Below are 18,307 nucleotides of genomic sequence, written 5' to 3'. Positions count from 1 at the left end.
TATTACACCCAAATCAACTTTTTCAACTCTGCAATCACTTCACTGTATCTCAAATTTTGGTTGGAAACCAAGGTGTCACATATGGAAAATAAGTGCCAGTGGCTGTGGTCAGGATTCTTACATTGGTTCCAACCCTTGATGTTCTTATAGGGACCACATATTCTCTCCCACTCTGTGTGTAAATGGGGTTTACATGCAGTTCATGCAAGTTTAAAAAATGGGGTGGATGTATTATAGAAGTCCTACTCATACAGGTGTGTCCTGTTGGGAGAAAAGAGTCCACGGCTCACTCCCACACATTGTCGTGTACTAACTGCTTACCTGAACAATGTGTGATGTAGCTCATGGATGTAAAGATTCTGTGTGACCCATTGGCTTGGTTTGGACTATTTTTCTGGGCTTCCCAAAATGTGGTTCGGCCCGAAGTGGGGGAAGTCGGTCTTAATAGTTTGTGAACTTGGGAACTAGCAATGGGATAGGGAGAACTGTACTTGTTTTGACCCTCTTTTACTCTTCAGTGTGTATTTTTTTCATGTTTAATAGTGTGTCTGTTCAGCACGTCATTTCTGGCTTTTACTAAGCCTGAGTTCCCTATTATATCTGGAGAATTTTGGCTTATTGTCAGATATTATCCTGGTTGCTAACTAACTGACAGATTTACACAGTTTTGGACCCACAACTCTGGCTTTTTGTAAATCAGAAATGAAGCAGAACAGTGGAAAGGGTTTAGGTATTTGGCCCTGGCTCATGCGCCTAATTTAATAAACCATAGTTTTTGAAACCTGGAACAATTATCTGAACTAGGCCATTGTCCCCAACAACAGCTCCCAGCACTTTGGGAGAACCATGCTGAGGTTTTCCCAATACCCAGTACTGAGTTCTAGTGAATACACACCCTTAAAGAGCATAGTGTCTTATAGCGTTATCATTTGCTATTGCATCATTTAAAAATATATACTCTTGATTTACATTTCTAGGTGTAACACATGAGAGAGAGAGATGGCTGCTCTTAGTGGCTCAAGGAACTGTCTTTTAACTAGATTTACATCTTTGGCCTGTTGGGGAAAGTGCATTAATCCTTACAAGTTTTCCAGTGAAGCATTGAACAGACACCAGCATCAAGTGACTAAGTGCCAATCATGGAACAAAAGTAAAAACAGAAGGTGCTACTTAATGACGGAAAGTTCCAACACCTACAGTAACCTCATTAATAAAAGTCAAGTGCGGCTTTTGAACCCTAAGAATGCAGGAATTTTCAACGTTGCACACAGCTGTTCTAAGAGGCCTTGTATTCTCTCTGAGCAAAGGGCAAGAGGACTTTCTTTTCAAAAATCTCGACACTTGACTGCTTCTCAGAATGTCCAGTTTCACAGGCCTTTTCACAGATCTTCAGCACTGAAGGCGGCTCCCGTTCCAATCTTGTGGATTCTATTGAAGCCAGTTCAGAAACTATTTGCTGTCATCCTTGGGAGGTAAACATTAATATTGCTCTGCTACACACTATAGCAGTATAGAGTATACTACATTGTTGCAATGTAAATTTAGATGCAAGCTTAATAGGATACTTTGCAAACTTCACATGAGATTGTCTGGCATGCTCATAATGTTGGAAAGGAGCCTTGCAAATACAGTGGTACCTCAGGTTAAGTACTTAATTCATTCTGGAGGTCCGTACTTAACCTGAAACTGTTCTTAACCTGAAGCACCACTTTAGCTAATGGGGCCTCCTGCTGGAGCCCGATTTCTGTTTTCATCCTGAAGCAAAGTTCTTAACCTGAAGCACTATTTCTGGGTTAGCGGAGTCTGTAACCTGAAGCGTATGTAACCTGAGGTACCACTGTAGATGGTGAAAGCTCACTTTTTGTGAGAATGACTGCTGATTTTGTGTCTCTGCTCCCCTCCTCCTCTCACCTGTTTTAAAGCCTGGTGAGGTAGCTTGGAAGAACATGTGTAACTTGGATAAAAATGGGTAAAGTACATTTCTATGCTGTTTCCCAAACTGTTCCCCCAAATACGTGAATATTCTACCTCTATCCTCCAGCAAAGGATGCTAGAATAGCATTGTGGTGCTTTCTGGTCCCTCGCCCGCCTTCCCAGTACTGAGGGATAATGTCTCCTGGCTCTAGGCACTAGGTTGATAGTACAGTACCACTTTTGATTCTTGTAAAGAGGATGGGGCAGGGGCTGTAGGAAGGAGAGAGTGAGTATTGTCCATTCTCGGCCTGGAACCATGATAAATCGCACCTCTGTTTCTGTGCTTTCCCATGAAAGCAGCCCCTGCTTTGGGGATATGTTTTGGTTTTTATTGATTTTCATTTACCTTAGCCAGGTTTTAATTACTTGAAAGGCCAACTGCTTCCTTGATTTGAAATCTGCGAAGCTCTGAAACACCTCTGAAGTGGAGTATGCAACTCTGTTCATCACTTTGGTGGGAAGGTGGGAATGAAGCAGAAGAAATAAGCATGCTTTAAATATGCTTAGTTTGAAATGGCATCAACTTGGTGGCTTAGGTGCAGAGTGTTCTTCCTGTGCTTTTAGTTCTATACTGTCTGAGCAGTGCCCTTTTCTCCTAAATGCCACCAGCAGTTAGGCACTTTATTATCCTTTAAAAAATTTCCTCTTTATAATAAAATAAAATTTAGAATGTTTTTAACTGTGTTGCCAAGACACACCTTGTTGTGTAATTTCCACCAAGGAAGTAGTTGCGTCTCTCAAGTTTTTAAGAGTGACTCAGCGCAGTGAGTTTCGTTCCTAGCTTGCAGACCAATCGGTTAACGAAATTTGGATCTTGGTAACGCACTTCTAATATTAGGAGCACATCCTCACCTCTAGTCACCTTTTAAAAGGTAATTTGGCTACTAATCTCCAATCTAGATATCATGTGCACATCAGAGGGCTGCTGCAGCACTGTCCCCATGCATGTACTATCCTGCTGAGGAAGCCACACCTTTGCAAACTTCCTGGGAAAGGAGTGGAAGGTTCTCAGAATCTGGGGCACTGCATATATAGGCCTGCGTCGCACTTGGATTTATGAGCGGTGGTAAGGGCATGTGTCTGATGCTTCACCTTGTAAGCTGTTTTTCTGGATCGGAGGTTGAGTAATTTGGGCTTAAGAATAGGTCAATCACAAAGCATGCATCTAGTTTTCTAGTACAGTGGTACCTCTGGTTACAAACTTAATTGGTTCTTAACCTGAGGTACCACTTTAGCTAATGGGGCCTCCCGCTGCCGCCGTGCTGCCAGTGCACGATTTCTATTCTCATCCTGGGGCAAAGTACTTAACCCGAGGTACTACTTCCGTGTCTGTAACCAGAAAGTGTTTGTAACCCAAGGTGTTTGTAACCCGAGGTACCACTGTATATATATAGTTCGTGATCCAGAAAGTTGAGGCTTGCTGTAGTGCAGTAGAATTTTTGACTCTGAAGAGCTGACTCCTTTACTTCCCTATGCCACGTAACAAATCGCTTTTGAAAATTATTCTTGGTTTTGGAAGTCCTCAGGTTTGCCTTGTGGCATAGAGGGAGGACTTCTGTTTGAGGAAAACAAGTATAAAACCCCCCTTGGAGCTGCTTTTACAGTGCTCTGGATTCTGGCCATAAACTTTACATATTCACTATGCAGGCCAAAACAGCAAATGATGCTCCACTTGTGCTTTTGCAATATGGATGTTCTGTTGCTGCTCAAGGAACCATCTATTAAATTTAAATTGTATATACAAGTTGGACCCTGTGGAAAACCATCGTGGTATATGTGGTAAATCCCATCCCTTATTAAACCTTTTCTTTGTTATTAAATGAACACATTTTTCTTACTGTAAATAAGGTGTCTCAGTGTTTTGAAACTTGCTTCTTTTTCTTATTATTCTCCAGAGCAGAATGTTGTTTTTTAAAATAGAATATGATAGTTAATGGTTTCTCAGCCTTTAAATATGCATTAGATTTTTGTTTTGGCTTTCCTTTTCCATTCTCAAAGGCTTCATTGAAGCCAGATTTTAGATCTGTAGAAATTACTTTTTTTTAAAAAAAATGTTTAGAAGGAGAATACTTTAGATTATTCAAACTGCTGTTTGGTTCCTCAAATTTCAATTGAGCAATCTCCCACTTTTTTTTTTTTGGTATACTGTGCAACCTCGGGTTATGTACCATCCTGCTTACGAATGCTTCGGGTAATGAACCTCCGCTAAGTCGGAAGTAGGTGCTCCTAGCAGCGAACCTTGCCCTGGGATACGAATGGAAGCCGTGTGCCGGCGGTGTGGCGGCAGCAGGAGGCCCCATTAGCGAAAGCACGCCTCTGGTTAAGAATGGTTTCTGGTTAAGAACGGACCTCTGGAACAAATTAAGTTAGTAACCGGAGGTACGACTGTAATATCTTGCCACGTGCCTGGCATTATATTACCTCACTTTTGCTTCCTCTTCATTTGAAATGGAAGTTCTTTCTGTACAAACATGTGCATACTAGGTAGGTACTGCCCCATCTCTCCCTATTTATTTATTTGTTCTTGAAATCCATCTTCTTTTTAAACTCACCTTCTCAGCCTATGACTTGCCTTAACCTGGATGCCTTAAAAGCTGCCTGATCCACCTATGGGTTTAATATGTACAGAAGCAAGACTTTATGTAGATCCCTAGCTTTGTGGGCAGCTGTATGCATAAATGGGTCCTGGGTTCCTGTCCAGCTGTGGATATGTGCACATAGCCTTTTAAATCCCAAATATGATGCTGCCCATTTGTTTGATGAGAGTGATGGTGGTTCCACACTCACTATTTGCCATATCTTCCTCCTGTTTACTTCCCATTCAGCTTTCCTCCTTCCCTACACCAGCTCTCTCCCCCACCCCTTCTTGTTGTGCTTATGCACAGCCCTCAGCTGCCTTTCCTCATCTCTCAGACTCCTCATAACACGCAGCTAACCAATCTCCTTAGTTTGGGAGGCCCCACACTCTCTAGGTGTCAGAGACCAAGCTGAGGAGTACTGCTCTCCCCCTGCTCCTGATCAGGATCCTGAAGCTGCCCTGGAGCAGTAAAGATTTGGAACAGTGGTTTGCAGAGGGGCATAGTTCTGATGACGAACGTTGAGAAGAACTGGGGGGTGAACATCAAAGTGAAGAAGAACAGGAAGAGAGACAGCTAACAGACTCTCTCTCACTGGAAAGTATTCAGTATATCAGTCCAAGGTCACACAGAGCAGATAAGATGGCTACACAAAAAGCATGGTGGTTGCGAGATGGAAGTGACTGGGGGGAAGTGGGAGGAAGCCTCAATTTGGAACACCTTCAATTCTAATAATGAATGCTTTGTTCTTTTGCTGTGATGATTAAAGACTCTTTAAATGGCAAGGGACTCTTTGCTTTGTCCTGCTTATCTACGGCCAAAGGGGGGGAAGGAAGCCAAGTCCCCGGAGCCTGACACCAGGTTAACCAGCAAACCCCCCTAATTCCCCATTTCTCTCATGTGTACAAGAATGTGCAGCATATCCGTTTTACTCTTGTAGAGTGAGGTATCAAAGTGAACATTGCTGCAGCCTCATAGCTTGTTGTATCAGTGTCACATTAAACCATAGCTAAAGACAACTAACGATGTTAACTATGGTTTAATGTGAGCACTCCGCATGTTAGTCTGTGCCACTGAAAAGGTTTTGCTCTGCTCTTTTTCTGTTTCTGCTGTTGCTAAGCTAACAGGAAAGAGATCCTGGCTTGTTGTTACATCCAAACTCAGGCCTATGGTTTCTTTCCTTCCAAATAAATCATGTGGCAATCAAGGTTTGGTCTTGGCATACCACTTGTGGTTGACACGCCATGAGCCTCAGGTTGGGCACTCAAAACAAGCCAGACCATGGTTTGTTTCCTGGTGGCACAGCAGGCGAAAGAACTTTGGGGCATCATGCACTAGCATGCTATTTGTTTGCATTAAGCAGAGAAGCTTGTCTGTTAAGTTTTGACATTTATAACACATGCTGGTAGCACTGATGAGGGTGCAGCAGTCAGGGACACTTGCGATTCGCTCTGGCTTCCTCGAACTTTGCTATATTTGTGCCTTACAGGAGCATAAGAAAATGGTGGAGGGCACTTCCTCCAAACAAGAAGGAGCTGTTTAAAGAAGCTGCAAGAAGAAATAAATGGAAGATAGCCCTGGGCCTGTGTACTTTAGGACTTGTATTTATCCTGTTTTATTTTACTCACTTGGAAGAGACACCAATCACTGGACGTTCTCGGCTTCTGGTGTTTCGGAAAGACCATTTTGCTGAATTGTCCCAGATGGAGTATGCCATGGTGGGTAGCTGTTTAAAAAAAGCAAAAATAATAATAATTCCCCTGCCCCACTTAGCAGTAACTGAGATGACTCACAGTAACAGTTCAGGGTCTCCCGCTCTACTACTTGAGACCCTTATTAATGCCCAATGCTGGTGATTGAAGATGGGAACTTATATGAAGCATATATCCTGTTTTCTGGCCTTCCCACATAGCTGAGGGAATTTTTCTTCCATTTAAGGAGTGTTGGCAGTGCAAGGATTGAGAATATCTGTTTTTACTGCTTGTTACATGAGGAAGATGAATATTGCTTGTTAGTAAATAATATATGTAAATATAATCGCTGATGTATCCCATGTCATTAGGTCACCTTTCCTGAGTTAAATATTTTGCTCGCGCAAATCTTTAAATTTTATTCCCTAAATGGATATTGTACAGCAGGGCATATCATTTTAGGGGGTGAAATTTAATTTTGGCAAATTTCTTCCACGAGGGGGTCTTAAAAATTCGTTTTTGGGTGCGGGGGATTCAAATCTGCTGTTATATTTGCGATTGGACAACATTTAGCTTGCTAAGACTTCGTTTGATTAAGAAGCAAATAAACTGCTTTTGGAAAGCCAAAGAATTTTAATTTTGCCTTCTGAAAGTGTCAGGTAAAATCATTAATATACATAATATTAGAAAACAAGAATAATATTAAAATGTAAGTACTTGGCAGTCATTTTTAAATTATTTCTATGCAATTTTACACACATTTACCGAACAAAATTAGATTAATGTAACAAAATATCTTTCGAATTCCCAAGTCATTCTACAACTTTTTCGCACCCTTCATTTTGGGAATTTGGGAGTTGAAAAATTCATCATGCCCTAATAGTATGGTGTATGTCTCCTCCCTGCTCTGAATTAGATTGCGTCATATGTTTTTTTATTTATACTGACCTCTCTTCCATGGATATTCGCAGGTGGCGCTGTGGGTAAAAGCCTCAGCGCCTAGGGCTTGCCGATCGAAAGGTCGGCGGTTCGAATCCCTGCGGCGGGGTGCGCTCCCGTCGTTCGGTCCCAGCGCCTGCCAACCTAGCAGTTCGAAAGCACCTCCGGGTGCAAGTAGATAAATAGGGACCGCTTACCAGCGGGAAGGTAAACGGCGTTTCCGTGTGCGGCTCTGGTTCGCCAGAGCAGCGATGTCACGCTGGCCACGTGACCCGGAAGTGTCTTCGGACAGCGCTGGCCCACGGCCTCTTGAGTGAGATGGGCGCACAACCCTAGAGTCTGGCAAGACTGGCCCGTACGGGCAGGGGTACCTTTACCTCTTCCATGGATATTCATGCATATTGTATCTCTTAATTGCAATTTTACTTGCCTTGAATCGGTCAGTATGCTGCGTCCTCTTTTTCTTCCAGTGGGTCGAAGAATTTAAAAGCAGAATGTTGCCTGAAACGGACCCCCGTTACCAGGAGGTCAAAAAAGTCTTTTTGCATTTGGTTGACAGCAACAAGGATTTTCCAGGACTCTCTGAGTTCAAGTGGACTATCCATGTGGTGGAGGGACCAGACATTAATGCTGTTGTGCTTCCAGTAAGTAAAAATCGAACACCAAGAGATGTAATAATTCGGAAAGAAGCTACTGACAGCGCATTCCTGTTGTCCTTGGGAGGACGTCCCAGAGGCCGAAGGATTTTGTGCCTCTCCCTCTTGGCGGTGAGGGTGGGGGGTCATATCTCAGAGGCAGAGCATCTCCTTGCTCTTCCAGATTCAGTCCCTGGCTTCTGCAGGCGAGGCTGGGCATGTCACCAAATCTGAATCCCTCAGGAGGAGCCTCTGCCAGTCAGTGCAGACAGTATTGGGCTTGACTTGGTACCGCTGTCCTTCCTCTGCCATTATTGCTTTCACAGTAGAGAGGGCAAAAAGGTGTGGGGGAGAAGAGGAGCTTCTGGGATCCAGCCTCCCCCAGTCCACATACACGGGTCGAGAGAAAACATGTCCTGAAGTTTGCGTGCTGATTTTCTCTCCTTTTCTGACCAACGTGCAGGAAAGTCTCCCTTCCTCACCTCGCCCCCCAAAAGAAGTGTGCTGAAGAAAAGGAGGAATAAAGAAGAAACACAACTTCTCTTTTTTCCTTCATTCTGTCTCTCCCCCCCCCCCAATTTTTCTGCTCTGCTGGTGCTGGCCTGGCCAAGCTGTGGGTTCACCCCCACCCCCACTTTGGATTGCTCTGTGAAACAATTTGTTTGCAGTATTATCTTTCCTCTCTTTGCCTGCAGAATGGACAACTGTTTGTTTTCACTGGTATGCTATCTGCTGTGTCAGATATCAATGAGCTGTCTTTCATTCTGGGACATGAACTTGCTCATGCTGTTCTGGGACACGGGGTATGTATCCTGATTTAAAAAGTGACGTTGCCAAAGCCCTCTGAAACTAAACACATGGTCATAGGTGACCAATGTGGAGACCACCATATTTGACTGGAATTACCCAGCGATGCTCACAGCCTGCCTCCTAGGGCTAATAAGCTTTGCTCCAAACTCTGCATCTGTGATGTTAATTGAAGTCAGAAGTTAGGGGTGTGTCGTACAACTGAATAGCTCTTTATAGGCCTTCCTTACCCAGGGTTGGTGCTTTCCAGCATCCAGTACTTCTTCTGCCAGCATTGTGGCTTCATACAGTGTTTCTCCAAGTTGGATCTCCAGTTGGACTACAACTCCCATAATCCTTAGCTAGCAGGATGTGATGGGAGTTGTAGTCCAGCAACAGCTGGTGAACCAAGTTGGAGAAGTAACAGCAACTTCTGCGTCTTCACGTTTTGTAAAAGGGGTCGGTAGACAGCGCATCGTTTTGAATACAGAAAACCTTAAATATCCATGCGCAAGATTAGGACATAAATAGGTGGTTTTAAAATACCCTTTTCCTTGTTTTAAGGCAGAGAAGGCGAGCCTGATGCATTTTGTGGATTTCGTGCTCCTCATTCTTCTCATAATGATTTGGGCTGTTTGCCCTGCAGACAGCTTAGCAATCATAGGCCACTGGCTCCAAGCTTGGTTTCAAGAGGTAAGATGATCACCGTTCTACAGAGCATTCGTCTAGCTCCTGCATCGGGGGTGTTCCTTGTGGGGAGAGGTCTCTGTATTACAGGACACAATGCTTCATTTAATAGACTATGGACCTGATCTAGCAGTAAACTTACGGTCTTAAGTCAGCTTGCGTGTTGGATCTAAGAAGGGGAAAGAAACTGCAGTTCAGCCTGGGTGAGTAGCTAATTACAAGCCCTGGCTTGCCTTTTCCCCATGGGAAGCAGGTCTTGATCTCAGAGTCGCAAGAAAGGTAGGTCATTTTGTGGGTGTATTATGCATACTGTCATAGGTGTGGTTTGTTTGCTTGTTTGTTTTTAAAAAACACCATTGGATTGATTCACGAAAGACACATATATTGCCTTCTAGTTTGTAAACTTCAGACTGCTGGGAGTCAACACTAGGAAATGGAAGTACTTTGTTATTTCCCTGGCCGCTGCTCTGAGCCAGTAAACATTTTTCTTATAAACTCATTCTGCTGCCCCTAGCCATACTACTGAGTGGAGCATACTTACCTAGAATCAATAATTTAAATTCTACTGTAGCATTCATCACCCACAATGTTCAATCTCTGGAGGATGGCATGCATTTTGCAGTAGAACTTCCTTCTCCTTTTATGCCATTGCATTTTTAAAGGTTAGCTTGATCACCCGGAAAACGATTTAAAATGCAGTATTGTTCTTTGTACATCTGTTGAGCCAATATTGTGCTATTTTAACATTCTTGGGTGAAATCCACAGATCTCCCCAAGTGATCCGAGAACCTCAGATGCCCTGAGATCCTTCCACTTGGGTTTCTTTCTTTCTTTCTTTCTTTTTCTTTTGCTCCATGCTACAAGGCTCATTAACCAGGAACTGAGAAGAGAATAAATGGTCCTGCTCTCCCTGCAAAGTTTCTTATTACACTTGAACTTCCTGCCAGTCAGGAATAAAATCAGAGATGTAGGAAAAGGCAGTTCAGTAACCTAACCTAAAATGGCTGAGAGAACTGTCAGGATGATCAATGATACTTCAGCACCAGGCTTGCTTTATAGTACACAAGTTGCCAAACCCAGTTCTTCGCTCTCTGTCACATTTGGCAGTTTCTTTCTCTTCACGTTCCAGAAGTGTAAAATGCCTGTGGTAGCTCTTTTCTTTTTAAAAAGGGAGGTGCCAGGAAAACTTCTGAGGTTGCAGAAACGTGGTGATTTTATTATCGCTGTTTCTTGGTTTCCACAGCTGTCTGGGCTGGGTACAGTGCTTCTCCCTTTAGCAATATTCCATATTATCCTCTCAAGTCAATGTTGTAACTTTGTATTATCACTGACAACCGGAAGTCAATAAGTCGCATAATTAAATGTGATCTCTGGTGACCCACAAGGCACTGAGCAAGACCATTTTGAGGTACCTCTTTGAAAAGATTGGCTTCTCAAATTAAAAATTTTTATTTCATTTGGTAGTGTTCATAAACCACCTTTCGTTGTGAAAAATAAGGCGGTTTACAAAATAAAACCGCTGCAGTAAAGTAACAATATAACATAGTGCCTTGGAATAACCATGTGGCCAGGTAGTTTTTTTTACCAGCTGGTGAAAATGTGTTATTGCAAGATTAGAATCATAGAATAGAACCATAGAATCATAGAGTTGGAAGAGACCACAAGGGCCATCGAGTCCAACCCCCTGCCAAGCAGGAAACACCATCAGAGCACTCCTGATATATGGTTGTGAAGCCTCTGCTTAAAGACCTCCAAAGGAGGAGACTCCACCACACTCCTTGGCAGCAAATTCCACTGTCGAACAGCTCTTACTGTCAGGAAGTTCTTCCTAATGTTTTGGTGGAATTTTCTTTCTTGTAGTTTGGATCCATTGCTCTGTGTCCGCTTCTCTGGAGCAGCAGAAAACAACCTTCTCCCTCCTCTATGTGACATCCTTTTATATATTTGAACATGGCTATCATATCACCCCTTAACCTCCTCTTCTCCAGGCTAAACATGCCCAGCTCCCTTAGCCGTTCCTCATAAGGCATCGTTTCCAGGCCTTTGACCATTTTGGTTGCCCTCCTCTGGACACGTTCCAGTTTGTCAGTGTCCTTCTTGAACTGTGGTGCCCAGAACTGGACACAGTACTCCAGGTGAGGTCTGACCAGAGCAGAATACAGTGGCACTATTACTTCCCTTGATCTAGATGCTATACTCCTATTGATGCAGCCCGGAATTGCATTGGCTTTTTTAGCTGCCGCGTCACACTGTTGGCTCATGTCAAGTTTGTGGTCAACCAAGACTCCTAGATCCTTTTCACATGTACTGCTCTCAAGATTAATACATGATTAATACAAGATTTGAAAAGCTGCATCCTCAGAGTACTGAATTAAAAAGATCCCAATTCCACTGTTGTCAGTGACACTCTGGAAGGGGAGTAAGTTTATGAAACCTGTGGTCCATGCAAAATATGAGGTATTTGAAATGCAGTTGGAAATATGGTATCAATTCAAATGGACTTTGGTCCATTACAGAACTAGGGCAAGGGCCCCTGTGGCCCTGCAGGTGGTTCCTGACCACTGAGTATGCAGACTGGGGCTGATGAGAGTTGGAATCTATCCACATCTGTAGGTCCCATGTGCTCCCCATGCCTGTAGGGTTAAAACGAAACGAAATTTGGCAGTATTGTCAAATATCAGGCAGAAAAATCAAGTTTGTTTGTTTTTTAAAAAAGGAACAAACGTGGAAACTGAATAAACTCTATTACAGCTGAGGAGAGTCTTGAGGCTGTAATAAGGCATGTCCATCTTTCATAGGCGCAATTTACTTTCAGTTGGGCTACTGCACAGAAAACCTGCTATCCAAGTTTTTTTGCTGTCATAATTGCAGTGTGAAGCCTTACAATGTGTGGGTACGGTAATTTCCCATGACATTTTGGGAACTGGGCGGCAGGTAGATTGGAGCTGGGCAGGGCTTTCCTTGGGGGCGAGACAGTGCCTCTTCTACAGTCATCCTAAGTCGTTACCCTCCTCCCTCATCACCTCTCTCTCTGACTTCAATCTCTGTGCTCTGCTGTCACCAACACTTGTTGGTTTACACTGTATTATAATTCATGGATATTTGCATTACATTTTGCATTGAAAAGCTTTAATATGAGGGGGAAAGCACTCTGTATATGCTCCGAGGTGCTTTTTTCCTTAAGACCTCTGCCATGGATTTAAAGGTGAACACACATATTGTGGTGCCTCAGTGTTTTATGTAACCACCTGTAAAATGGGACCAATGACAGCTAAATGATCTAAATGCAATAAAGCACATAGATGTTTCTTTATCTGTATCTGATGTGTCTGCAGCATACTTCACTGCTTTTATTATCAAAACACATCTGGCTGCATGCATTTTAGTTTCCTTTTTTCACCTGTGGCTAACTCCGGCCTCTTATCATTATTTGCCAGGCCATGCAAATACTCCCCACTTAGCTGCACCCACTACTTCAGTCTATAAAACACTGGAGCACATGCTATCATTCCGTCTACTGTAGACCAGAGAGAGAGAGAAAAAAGTGAAGAAGCACCACTGGCATGCATGGCTTTTATTGGAACCAAACTCTAGAACGCAGCAGGTCCTCAGCCAGGCTGCTAATGCAACCGCTGATTTAGCTGCTTCCTGGTGGCGCTGTGGGTTAAACCACAGAGCCTAGGACTTGCCGATCAGAAGGTCGGCGGTTCGAATCCCCGCGATGGGGTGAGCTCCCGTTGCTCAGTCCCTGCTCCTGCCAACCTAGCAGTTTGAAAGCACATCAAAGTGCGAGTAGATAAATAGGTACCGCTCCGGTGGGAAGGTAAACGCCATTTCCGTGCGCTGCTCTGGTTCGCCAGAAACAGCTTAGTCATGCTGGCCACATGACATGGAAGCTGTACGCCAGCTCCCTCGGCCAATAAAGCGAGATGAGCGCCGCAACCCGAGAGTTGGTCACGACTGGACCTAATGGTCAGGGGTCCCTTTACCTTTACTAAATTCCCCAGAAAAAATGTACATCTACAGCCTCTTCTCTAAGCCCTTTGCAGAAAGAGCAGGAGGGGGAACGCTTCTGCTGAAACTTGTCTGTTTGTTGTATGTAAGTTAGGAAAATGCTTACTTTGGTTTCAGAAACTGGCAAGAGCAAAGTTCTGATGTCTCTTTCCTTTCCCTTCTAGCTGCTGTTCAATAGGCCATATAGCAGGACATTGGAAGCGGAAGCTGACAAAATTGGGCTTTGGTTTGCTGCTAAGGTAATAATAGTTTTTGGCAACAGGATAGAAAAAGTTCCTTTGCTTCGTTTTAAGTAGACAGTGTTTTTCACAAATGTTTTTCTGTGTATAGTTGTAACACCTTAAATAAATGGGCCTTTCCCTTGCCGTCTGCTTTATTAGGGTTTTAGTCTTGTTTTAAATGTATTTGCTGTTTTTGTGTTTTTAAATGTTTTTGATTGTCTTGTGTGTAAACCGCCATGAGATGGTTGCTTCGAATGTAATTAATCAAAATGATATTATGAATAATAATTTGGGATTTCAGTATGAGGCTCATCAAAATACAAAAAATCCTTGCCAGTTCATATGTATCAGAATGGGATAACTGCACCACCACTGCCACCTAGTGTTAGTATTAGTATTAGAATTTATTATTAGAACACACACAAACTAGTTAGCTTGACTGCTGGGAGAGGAACAAAGTTAGTGGACCACTTATTTTCACAGGCTTTTTTCATACAGTGCTGTTCACAAGAACTTATATTCCTCTGGGTGAAAATCCATCAAGCTTCTTTCTAGGGTTGTCGATATTGCCAATGCTTATTGGTTTGTTACAATTATTTATATTTGGCCTTTGAGGATACAGAAAAGTAGGAAGCATTTACGCCCAAAGGAGAGAATGATGCTTCAGCAGGTACTTAAAGGGTGTCTGGATGAGGGAAAATGGCCTTGTTCATATTCATTTGCTTGTTTGCTTCTTCACCTCACTCTCCTCCATTCTGGAACCAAGTGCAGCTTCATATAACAAATTGTTAAAACCCCCCTCTTCAATGAAATATAAAACATAAATAATAAATTACTCCTTTATAATAGATACCACAGCGCAGCTGCTTTATTAGCCATAGGCGCTGGCTTCTGAGGGCTGAGACACTTCCATCCCCCCCATGTGTTTTGTTTTTTGGAGCGGACCAGGCACCCTCAATGTTCAGGGGGCTGCATGCACGATGTCAGGATGTCGCACAACATCTCCTCCATCGCCTGGAGAAGCTGGTGCCTCTGATAAGGGCTCACATCTCCCCAGCACACAGTAATATTTATTATCCAAATGCCTGGAGCATCTTTAACCTGGTGCGTGTGTATCTCTCAGTTCTGCGTCCAAAGCTATGGAGACCTCTAATTTGCCCTGGGTTTCAGACCATCCCAGCCTAGGAAGCTATTTGAGTACTAAGCCAAAACAAGGGAAAGGGTTAATTAGATCTTTATTGGAAAAGTATAGTTGCTGCGAAAAAATATTTGAAAAGAAATGTAACTTGAGATGAGAAATTTCAGTCTATGAGGAAGAGCTGCTTTGTAGTTGTAATACAGAACTACTTGTTCGAAAAGGGAGAAAGAGTGAAAGCGGTGGAGACCTGTGTTGCAGTTATCAACTTGAACTTGTAACAACACCAATTGAAACAGAGGACTGGTTCACATGTCACAGTGAGCCATACTGGGACCGTGTAAATGTGCTGGTTGCTGGAGAGACCCAGATCTGTGGAATCAGTGCTGCTACAAATGCTTTGATTGTTAACCAAAACTCTTAAAAACAACAACTCTCTCTCTCTCTCTCTCTCTCTCTCTCTCTCTCTCTCTGTGCATTAATTCAGAGAAGTATTGGGTTTTCAGCCAAAAGCAGATTTATTTATTTATTTAAAAATAAGCTCTTCCCTTCTTTCCTTCCGTGGCGTGTTTATTTGTCTCAAGCACTTTATAAGTCTGTTTCCATTTCATCCATTTTGCTACAGCAGCTCCTTCTTTGCCTGTAAAGGTCAAGAACTTAACCCAGATGGTTTTGCTTCTATTAGCATAATTGGTATCTCCTCCTCTTGCATTGGCATATGTGCAGAAATGCCACCTGTTCCGTTTCAAGAGTTGTTTGCATTTGCAGGCACTGTGCAGTTTCTCCATGACTCGAGTTCCAGTCTTCAATACTTTTACTTTTTTAAAAAAAATATATCAATATAGGTTGTTGTTGTTTAAAAAAACAATTTCCCAGTGTTAGTTTGCTAATGTTAAGCAATTCTTCATTTTTCTCTTCTTTTAGCATTTAGCATATGCTACGGAACCCAGTAGTTCCATAATTTTAATTTTAATTTATAACCCAGTACATGCCATTAGCAAGCTCCAGCCTTTCATTTGATATAAATGCTCATTTATTTCCCTTTTTTCTCTTTCCCCTGGTTTTCTTCTTTAACCATGGAAGTTAAAACAGTTTTCCCTTGATCACTGATATCATAACATTTATGATACTTTGCCACTTACATTTCCCTTCTAGAAAATGTATTTTTCTGCTGCCAGCTCTGACTATCATTGTCTCAGGTCTCACCCATGTTGAGTCATTGTTTAGAGTTGCATCTGAACCAGCTCACCTGCGAACACTGAGCACTTTTTGCTCAGCCCAGAAATTAACAACATGATTTTATTTCGTTAAGGCTGTTGCTCCCAAGAGTTTCAGAGCATTGAAGACGTAGAGAAACCTACTTATCTATGCTTTTTCTCTGCTTTTGATGTGAAGGAAACGGCCAGTGATGTTTACAAGCATCTTAAGATTGCAGTTCAGTATCTTTCTGAGATATCACCTTCTCTTTCTTTCTAGGCTTGTATGGATGTAAGAGCAAGTTCTGTATTCTGGCAGAAAATGGAGCTCGCTGAGACTCTTACAGGGCAACCAAGAGTGCCAGAATGGTTTTCTACACACCCCTCCCATGAGAATCGAGCTGAGCATTTGGACAGACTTATTCCAGAGGTGAGGTGGTTTGGGAGTTTTGGTGTCTTTAAACTGAGTATCATTTTTCACATGTCTGTCCCATCCTTCTTTGAGTTGCCAAGGGCAGTGTGTATATATAGGATTGATTTCACACACTCACACACTCCAAATCTAATAGTCATTATGAGTTGCTTTCTTAGCTGCCAATTTTCTAAGACAAAGATACCGTTGAAGTACTTGCTGTATATTGCTTAGATTTACTGAAATCTATCTTGGTCCCCCCAAGCTGCAGACCTTCAGCTTTCTCGCAGGAACAAATGTGCCTCTCTCTTCAGCAACTCCTAACCTGTTCCCGTTTCCTATTTATCATTTATACATTTGCAAACTGCTTTGTAATCTTTGCCCTCAAATGATCCTGTCATTGTTCATATTTCAGTCTAGGGCCATACAATAATCCTATGGCAAAGGTGAGATTTGAAACCAGACCTCTTAGTCCAGGCTAAATGTTACCTAGTATTAGAGCACAAGTTTGTCTGTAAGTAATCTTAATGGAGTGCTTTAATGTGGCCTCAATCTCAATGCTTTTGGATTTTTAGCAGTGGACACTAGTCCAGGCGATTATGAACAAGCTGTTCCTCTAAGCTTCTGTCAAATCTGCCATTTCATAGGATTTGAGCTCAAGTGCAACTGCTTGTCTCTTGGGCCCTAACTCACAGGCACTAACTAAGAACTGTTTTGCATGCAATGTTAAACCATATTTAAACAGAAACTAATGTAGAAGGGACGCGGGTGGTGCTGTGGGTTAAACCACAGAGTCTAGGACTTGCAGATTAGAAGGTCGGTGGTTCAAATCCCCACGACTGGGTGAGCTCCCGTTGCTTGGTCCCTGCTCCTGCCAACCTAGCAGTTTGAAAGCACGTCATTGTACATAATGTAACTGGTGTATGTGCACAGACATGCATTTTTTTAAAAAAACTAAATGGCCAGTGGTATGTTTTGATCAGCTTCATATGGAGATGGGGTGGTAAAAACAAACTGGTCTGTGAAAATGCCCCATTCCTCCATGGCATGCTCCTCTAACTTTTATCTTTATATTCCAGTAAGTTATTTTGCTCTCATTGTTGAAAAACAAAAACCTTGCATACCTTATTTCATTGGATAATTTCAATGTTTTTCTTTTATCGTTGTACAACCAAGGATGATTTTATAATTTTTTTGTACATAGCTGTTACATGTAGAGCAATCTGTCTTTAAGTAGGGGTAAATTACTCTAAACAAAAATTTGATCTTGGATAGTTTTCCCTTCAAGTAAAGTGTCTTGTTGTTTAAATAAGCTTCTTGGTTTTTTTTTGGGGGGGGGGGTTAAGTGCAAGTAGATAAATAGGTACCGCTCTGGCGGGAAGTTAAACGGTGTTTCCGTGTGCTACTCCGGTTCACCAGAAGCATCTTAGTCATGCTGGCCACATGACCCAGAAGCTGTACGCCGGCTCCCTCGGCCAATAAAGCGAGATGAGCACCACGACCCAAGAGTCAGCCACGACTGGACCTAATGGTCAGGGGTCCCTTTACCTTTATTGGTAAATGCAGAGCATCATGACACATGCAGCTAATAAAATGCAAACTTCACCCCTCCTCTATTCCTGCTGCTGTTGCACCATGTAACAACTTGCAAAACAACATCAAACCTTGCGTTACGTGAAATACATTTGACAAACACACAAGACGTAACCAGCTGTGCATTCACTTAAACAATACTCTTCTATATATTCTTATCACAATATCAAATGTTTATCTTGCACATAAACAACACATAAAGTGCAGTAACATAGACAGAAGTCCCAATAAATCAGTTCATTCACAAAGACCAAATATCTGCTGGTTTCTGTTCCACATATGTTCATAAAGTCCAAACTGGAGCCTACTACAGTTCCACAGTGTTGACAAGTATTTCCGGAATACTGCCTTGTTTCGCTCTCATGGGCTTCATCAGTTGTACATATTCTAAATAATATAAATTAAAATTATATAAACAATTGTGCTATAGAAGTACATACCATATATG

At 42.5% G+C, this 18,307-nt stretch overlaps 1 protein-coding gene and 1 long non-coding RNA gene across 2 annotated transcripts in view; one reads left to right on the top strand and one right to left on the bottom strand.

The window, feature by feature from the left end:
* The window catches only part of LOC310710045, a 98,490-nt gene that overhangs the window by 29,143 nt on the left and 51,040 nt on the right, over positions 1-18,307 (bottom strand). The gene's annotated exons all lie outside the window — the stretch shown is intronic.
* OMA1 (OMA1 zinc metallopeptidase) overlaps positions 1-18,307 on the top strand; it is a 31,671-nt gene that overhangs the window by 2,008 nt on the left and 11,356 nt on the right. The window contains exons 2-8 of the mRNA XM_083510344.1: positions 978-1,472; positions 6,040-6,268; positions 7,651-7,824; positions 8,511-8,618; positions 9,166-9,294; positions 13,467-13,541; positions 16,135-16,284. Of these exons, the coding sequence (XP_083366470.1) occupies positions 1,000-1,472; positions 6,040-6,268; positions 7,651-7,824; positions 8,511-8,618; positions 9,166-9,294; positions 13,467-13,541; positions 16,135-16,284 (1,338 nt within the window). The 5' untranslated portion in view covers positions 978-999. The remainder of the gene's footprint in view (positions 1-977; positions 1,473-6,039; positions 6,269-7,650; positions 7,825-8,510; positions 8,619-9,165; positions 9,295-13,466; positions 13,542-16,134; positions 16,285-18,307) is intronic.

Source organism: Podarcis liolepis (assembly GCF_965112155.1).
Source record: "Podarcis liolepis genome assembly, chromosome: 6".
NCBI lineage: Eukaryota > Metazoa > Chordata > Lepidosauria > Squamata > Lacertidae > Podarcis > Podarcis liolepis.
The sequence above is the reverse complement of the archived record's forward strand: the minus strand, read 5'-3'. Positions and strand labels throughout refer to the sequence as shown.